Raw genomic sequence first — 6,887 nt, forward strand, 5'->3', positions numbered from 1 at the left:
TATATTTTGCAATTCCACTTCATTGTTATTGTTTGATTTGTTTTCCATTCCCATTAATGCTTATTTATTCCTACATAGCAGTGCTACAAATGGAAAGTCAGAGACCATCACAGCTGATGTCAATCTCAAGTAAATATACCCGCCCGCCTGCAGTGCATGGTGACGGGGCTGTGCTTGCCTCCATACTAACTGGCGTTGTAGTTTAGTGCTCTGCCTTGGTGGTCTGGGATGGGAGGGCCGGAGCTTTGGTGGGGGTGTACTGTGCTTACTTGGTGGCAGGTACCTATCTGGATGACACTAACTCAGAGTCTCAGTGCATGCTGGAGATGGGGAGCATGCTCTACTAAAGAACTTGACCGTGGATGTTTGAGCCTGCAGGGACAGATGGACAAGCAATAGGTAGGGAAGAACAAATTCAGATCCCAGCATAAGCTAGATCACAATCCCGTTCTGAAGATGTGTCTTACTGAATTGGATATATATGCTCCCAGCATGAAGGCCAGCTGCCTCCGACATATCTGATGGCTCCTAATTGGAGAAAACTGTTCTCTTAAGGTTTTCTCCTCCTGACAGCTCCCTTTTGTGTGTTAATTTTAGTGAGTCATTATCCTGGTCCCAAAGAAAAGCTTTTTGTCTGAATGGCAGATAAGTTTTAGCTGGAAGTAGCATGTATCCTGTCTCATCTGGGTCCTCACAGAGTTTGAAAAAGCCATTATCCTTACAGCTAAAGAGACGGCTTGATGTTCTTGCTACATTTGAAGTTCTTAGGTTTAGTTTGAATTTTAAGTTTTGAAAATAATTTGGGAAATGTGTGTAGAGCAAAGGACCTGGAAATGGGAGTTATCTCAGAAGTAGAGTAGCAGGGATGTAATTTCCGTCCGTGTGATCCCCTTGACCCCCGCCGGTGCCGCTCCCCTTTGCTAGTAGAGACAAGTGCCTGTGGGTGTCGGTGTTTCCCAGATGAGGCCCTGTCTGTAGACAAGAAAATGGACTCACAGATTTGGCTAGTTTCATATAGGAGCCGTAGGTGACCGTTGGCCATCGTGCTGTGGGAACCGGGATACAGACCACTTTGTTACTTTCTGTCCCATCCATCATTTTTAATATGTGGAAGCAAGGTGCTTTTAAAATTAAAAAAATGGATTTTTAAAAAATATTTTATTTATTCATAAGAGAGACAGAGAGAGGCAGAGACATAGGCAGAGGGAGAAGCAGGCTCCTCCTAGGAAGCCTGATACGGGACTCCGTCCCAGGACCCCAGGGTCACATCCTGAGCCAAAGGCAGTTGCTCAACCACTGAGCCACCCAGGCATTCTAAAGAAATGGATTTTTGATCCAAAATTTCCTTTACACTGAGCCACATTTTAACTTCAAAAGTGAAATAGTTTAATTTATATAACGGAAATCAACATCCCCCTAAGTTAAGATATGAAATGTTCTAAACATTAGTTCTTGTTTGAGTTTTCTTATTTAGTAGTTTCCCCCCATTTACTTCATTCTGTAGAGCAATTAAACTAAAATCAAAGTTTGGCCCCAAATGAGATAGTGGAGTTAGAAATAGTTCCTGCTGTAATTCTTATCTCTAAAGGATGCCCTCACGAGAGTAGAAAAAGATGACTTAAAATGAGAGATAACAGGAAAGTACTTTGTAGAAGAGGAGGGAGAAACAACTGGGAGATATTCTCAAAGAATAGAAACAAGGATAATAAGTTTTGACCAAGCAACATTATTTTTCATCTTAACACTTAACGGAACAGGCAGTTACCGAATGCTTGGCTAAAGAATTGGGGGATCATGGTCTTACTGGTTTAAGTTGCCAATCTCCTGAGATTTTGCATTTGGTGATGGTAGCTTCTATCTTTCCTCCTTCTGGGCATCCAACTTTGTTTATTAAGAGTGACTTTCTTAGTTTCTTGTAGTATCTTCGTGGTACTTGAAGAGAAGTTACACTTAAGTCAGCCATGTATTCCTTGGGTTCAAAACCACCTTCTGATCCTGACACACCAAGTCCCTCAGGGGATCTGGTGGAACTGGGCCATCTACATCTTATCAGTGGAATAGGTCCTTATTTTTCCATTTGGTTTAATATAAGTCCAAGCTACCTCAGAGGGTCTGGACCAGATTCCTTGAGCATTTTTGATAGAATCTGACACATATCTGGATAGATGTGTGCCCCATCTTTAATTCATCTTTTCTCCAAATGAGTCTGTCATCCGTTTACCCCCATAATTCATTTATTCATTCAGTTGACAAACATTTGTAGGCTTGCTAGTGTCCAGGTGCCAGAGTAGCTTACACAAGAGAAAGGAGTCATTTTTTTACAGCCTACTGGGAGGTGAAAATGCAAAAAGGTCAAGTAACATCATCAGGCAGTATGTGTTTATATGTTAAATGTATGATGTAAATGATAATTTATTATGATTTAGGAGGCAGTGACTTAGCAGATTTCTGTTAACTTTTTTTTATAGAAACAAATGAGAGCAGTTACTACGAAATGCAATGGTCAAAGGAAGGGTGGAGCTTGTGCTAAATCTTGGAGAATGGCTATAATTTGGATAGTCAAAATTTTTATTTGGCCATAGTTGAGAATGACTTAGAATAATCCATGGTGTGTGCAGTTGGCCTGGTCTGAGTAGAAAGTAGTGGGACGAGTAAGTTGGAGTGGGGTATGGAATAGCGCCTTGAATTCATACTGTGTGGTTCTGTTGAGAGAAGTTTGGGCATCGCTAAACTCAGAAGCCCAAATGTTTTATTGACTCCACTAAAGCTTCAGATACTTATTTGTGGAGACAAAGAAAAGCTACGGTTTGAGGCTGTAAGAGACTAGTGTTTTGTTTGTTTAGGTTTGTTTAAGAGACAGAGCGACCAGGAGGGGACGCAGAGGGAGAGGGAGAATCTTAAGCAGTCCTCATGCTCAGCTGGTATGGAGCCGGGTTTGGGGCTCCATCTCATGACCCTTGAGATCATGATCTGAGCCGAAATCAAGAGTTGGGCACTCAACTGACTGAGCCATCCTGGTGCCCTGAGACTAGTTTCTGTGTGCTCGGTATCCTACTGGTGAAAAATCTTAGAGGTCTGATGCCTTTAAGCATATTAAAAACATTTAAAAACTTTTTTTTTTTTAAGATCTTATTTACTTATTTGACAGAGAGCATAGGCAGGGGAGAGAGGGAGAAGCAGGTTTCCCACTGAGCAGGGAACCCAACATGGGTCTTTATCCCAGATGCCTGGGATCCCAGACACCTCATGACCTGAGCCAAAGGCAATTGTTTAACCAGACTGAGCTACCCAAGTGCCTCTAAAAACACTGTTTATTGGCTTTTATATTAGGAACTTTTAGAAACTCACGATTGAGTGGCTGTATGTGTTAGGATGTGACCTGGAGGAAGCAAATGGTGACTTTGGCCTTGCTTTCACTTGCCCTTAGCTCTTTGAAAAGAGACCTTGGTGAAAGTAGCAGAGAAACACTTTGGAATATTGATAAATCAGCTCAGCTAACCCAGCAGGTTTGGGTTGTACAGAAAATGGTGTACTGGGAAATAACTGACCTTTAGGACAGGACTGTCCAGTAGACTTTCTGTAGTGAAGGAAATACTTTGTAGCTGTGCTGTCGGATTTGACAGCTACTGAGCACTTGAAATGTGGTTTTTATGACTGAGGAACTGAATTTGAAAATTTTAGTTCATTTAAAAAATTTTAATTAAGTAACCACATAATGGCCAATGTATTTTGGACAGTGCAGCTTGAGAATGTTTGTCCTTAGTAGTACGTAGCTCTCAATCTTGTGGCAAGGATTAAAGTGAAATAGGAAGGATTCAAAGTACCTAGCAGTGGGCCTGAACCATAGTTTATAAATAGCCCCTTCCTTATCACATTAAAACTTAGAAATGATAAAAAAAAAATGAGATATACATTAGCAGATAAATGTATCAATATAGGTGAAGTGCTTTGAATTATTGGCACTTGCCCCAAATAAGGTCTTCTGACCATGACAAATTCATGTTAACTTAATCCTCAGGGAATTCGGTGACCATCAGGGTAGAGTCTCTTCTCTTTGCCTAACTGGGAAATTTTGGTTATCTGCAAGCTTCTCAGAGGAAAATGATGGTCTGTTCTTTCACTCTGGCAATAACATGAGAAGCAAAACCTTTAACATGTTTGTGGTTTTTTTTCTTAGCTTGAAGGATGCCAATGATGTACCAATTCAGTGCGAAATATCTCCTCTTATCTCCTATGCTGGAGAAGTAAGTTTGATTTGCTTTTTTCTCTATTCTTTTAAAAGTAAGATCCAGGGACTGTTTCACATTGAAGTAGAGTTGCCCATTTCCCAGTGCCCTGCCCTGCTCATCCTGGGAATAAGCAAAGAAGTTGGATTTATTCTGAATTTTTCTCTTTGAGAATTCCTGCTACAGCTTCGCATCTGTCTCACGAGTGGATTAATTGCCATGAACAGAATGTTTATTTTTTGTTTATTTATTTTTAAAAGATTTTATTTATTCATGAGAGACAGAGAGAGAGGCAGAGACACAGGCAGAGGGAGAAGCAGGCTCCATGCAGGGAGCCCGACGTGGTACTCGATCCCAGGTCTCCAGAATCACACCCCAGGCTGCAGGCGGTGCCAAACTGCTGCGCCACTAGGGCTGCCCCTTTATTGACTTTTAAATTCTACATCTCAACACAACCTTTTGGTGGCATCCATGCTTTAATTTATTATAGTCAATAAGTCCAGCATCATATGACTAGTGCCCACATATTTTCTAACTATGTTTCATTTCAACCCTTCTTTCAGGGAATAGAAAGTTATGTGGCAGATAAAGAATTCCATGCACCTTTAATCATTGATGAGAATGGAGTCCATGAGCTGGTGAAGAATGGTATATGAACCAGAAATCAAGTTCACCACAGTAAGAATAGCTTTTATTTTTGATAGACCAACTGTGAACCTCAGGACCTCTCCTGGAATACTCACATTTGAATATGCACAGGGTTTCACCTTGCTTGTTGAACTCTTACAACTACTCCCTATTCCCCAAGATCCAGATGACTGAGCTTCAGAAAGCATTTTTATGATTCTCAAACTCATTGAAGTTCTTATTTATATTTTTTAATTGTATTTTTTTTTTCCAAGCCAAGGAAAACATTGGCCGTCCAGGAAATTTCCCACAGCTTGGGTATAGTCAGGGTGTTTAACATCACTGTACTTGGAGCTGGAAACGTTTGTTTTCAAAGTTGTACATAGTAATTATATGTCCTTGTATGTGTCAAAAGGTTTCTATGGTACTAAAAGTTTGTTTTATTTTATCAGAAATTAAATTTTTTTAAGAAAATAATTGGACAGTAAAATAAACTTTTCTTCTTGTCTCTGAAGTGTTATTTGTACCTTGAGGAAATTATTCCACTAGGAAATACAAAACTTGGGAGAAACTTTGAGATGATGTAAGAAATGAAAATTGCACTTTGGGGAGATGGCCACACCACAGGTTTTGAACAAATCCTTATCTTTGGACGTTATCATCTGTCACTTTATCACAATGGCTCAGAACCGGAGTTGATAGGCCCCCTATAGAGGGCATTTGGCAGCGTCACAGCCGAGGTGGTGGGATGGTGGTTCAGGGCTGTTTTAGTATCCTGCGGTGCACAGGGCAGCCTCCTACCACAAAGAATTATGTGGCCCACAATGTCAGTATTGTCAAGGTGGAGAAACCTTGTTTCATATCATTGGTTTATTCTCTTTTACCCAAATATTTGGTGGCACTTAGGAATTCAGAGGAACACAGTTCTGGTGTTTTCCCACGTGAATTAATCACTCCCATTCAGGTTTTCTTTTTTCATCTAGAGGAATGTTTCATTCTCTAGATGAAAAAACAGACGTGTTGGGGAAGGGGTCCTTAAAATATGTGCCATAGGTCATTGGTAAGGGTGTTCCATGTCGAAAACATAGTTTGCATGAGAATACTGAACTTTATAAGTGCATTTGAAATAGCATTTAAGTATTGATCAAAGCATAAAATTTAATACCTGGATAAATGAAAAGTTCTAGAAATGATGTCTGGAGAAGAAATTACTAAATTTTATCATTCACTGACCAGTTGTCATAAGATGGCATGTTATAGATGGGTCTTTTGTTCTCTAAAAGTAAATTTTAAGGATCACTTTTTAAAAAATAGTATATGATATTCATATCTGTGTAAGTCTGTTTGTTGTGCTAAGGCCTAGGTAGTGTGTCTAGCATATTTTCACTTTTATTTCAATAACAGCCCAGTTTTGCTAGTGTTGTCCATTACATTTCTCAAAAAGACTTGTGATCTTTGAGTTCTCCATCAGAACAAGCTCCCAGCGGATTGTGAGGACAGAACCGCAGAGTGGTAGCAGGACGGTATGCTTCATTTCCTTTCTTCTGGACCTGTGTCTGTTGTATACTCTCTCCCCACCTTTTAGCTCATGGCGCTAATGCCAGGAAGGGGAGGACAGGCAGTGTGGGATGGGGGTTGTGGCTTTGCTGGAGAGGAGTGGTGGCCCCGGCACACTGGGTCCAGTGAGGGCGGGAGGTCTGGGAGCCTCGGGGCTGTGAAAGTATGCAGCAGCAGCATGGAGCACCTTCCAGAGTCCTTGTTGATCATTCTAATTCAGAAAATACAGAATTGGATGAAATGGTTATAAAAATGTGAATTAGAATCATTTGGCAGCAGGGTGGTAAAATTTACATGAGAATTAATCATCTCTGAGTTTGGTTGAAATCACCCTTGTGAATGTGTCCGTAGCTTTACTGTTTACAAGTCAACATGGAAGCCCAGGGGCTGTGTTGAGTATTTGATTTTTAAATAATTTTTTTAAAATTTATTTATGATAGTCACAGAGAGAGAGAGAGAGAGATTGAGAGGCAGAGA

At 40.5% G+C, this 6,887-nt stretch overlaps 1 protein-coding gene across 3 annotated transcripts in view; it reads left to right on the top strand.

Moving 5' to 3' along the window:
- The window catches only part of UAP1 (UDP-N-acetylglucosamine pyrophosphorylase 1), a 36,797-nt gene extending 31,436 nt beyond the window's left edge, over positions 1 to 5,361 (top strand). Inside the window, exons 9-11 of one of the 3 annotated variants that reach the window (XM_041722560.1) lie at positions 79 to 129; positions 4,178 to 4,244; positions 4,790 to 5,361. In XM_041722560.1, coding sequence (XP_041578494.1) covers positions 79 to 129; positions 4,178 to 4,244; positions 4,790 to 4,882 — 211 coding nt within the window. In that variant the 3' untranslated portion in view covers positions 4,883 to 5,361. The remainder of the gene's footprint in view (positions 1 to 78; positions 130 to 4,177; positions 4,245 to 4,789) is intronic. The other 2 variants (XM_041722561.1, XM_041722562.1) reach the window with 2 other exon arrangements.
- The last annotated feature ends 1,526 nt before the right edge of the window (positions 5,362 to 6,887 follow it).

The sequence above is a fragment of the Vulpes lagopus genome, chromosome 11, assembly GCF_018345385.1.
Source record: "Vulpes lagopus strain Blue_001 chromosome 11, ASM1834538v1, whole genome shotgun sequence".
Lineage (NCBI taxonomy): Eukaryota > Metazoa > Chordata > Mammalia > Carnivora > Canidae > Vulpes > Vulpes lagopus.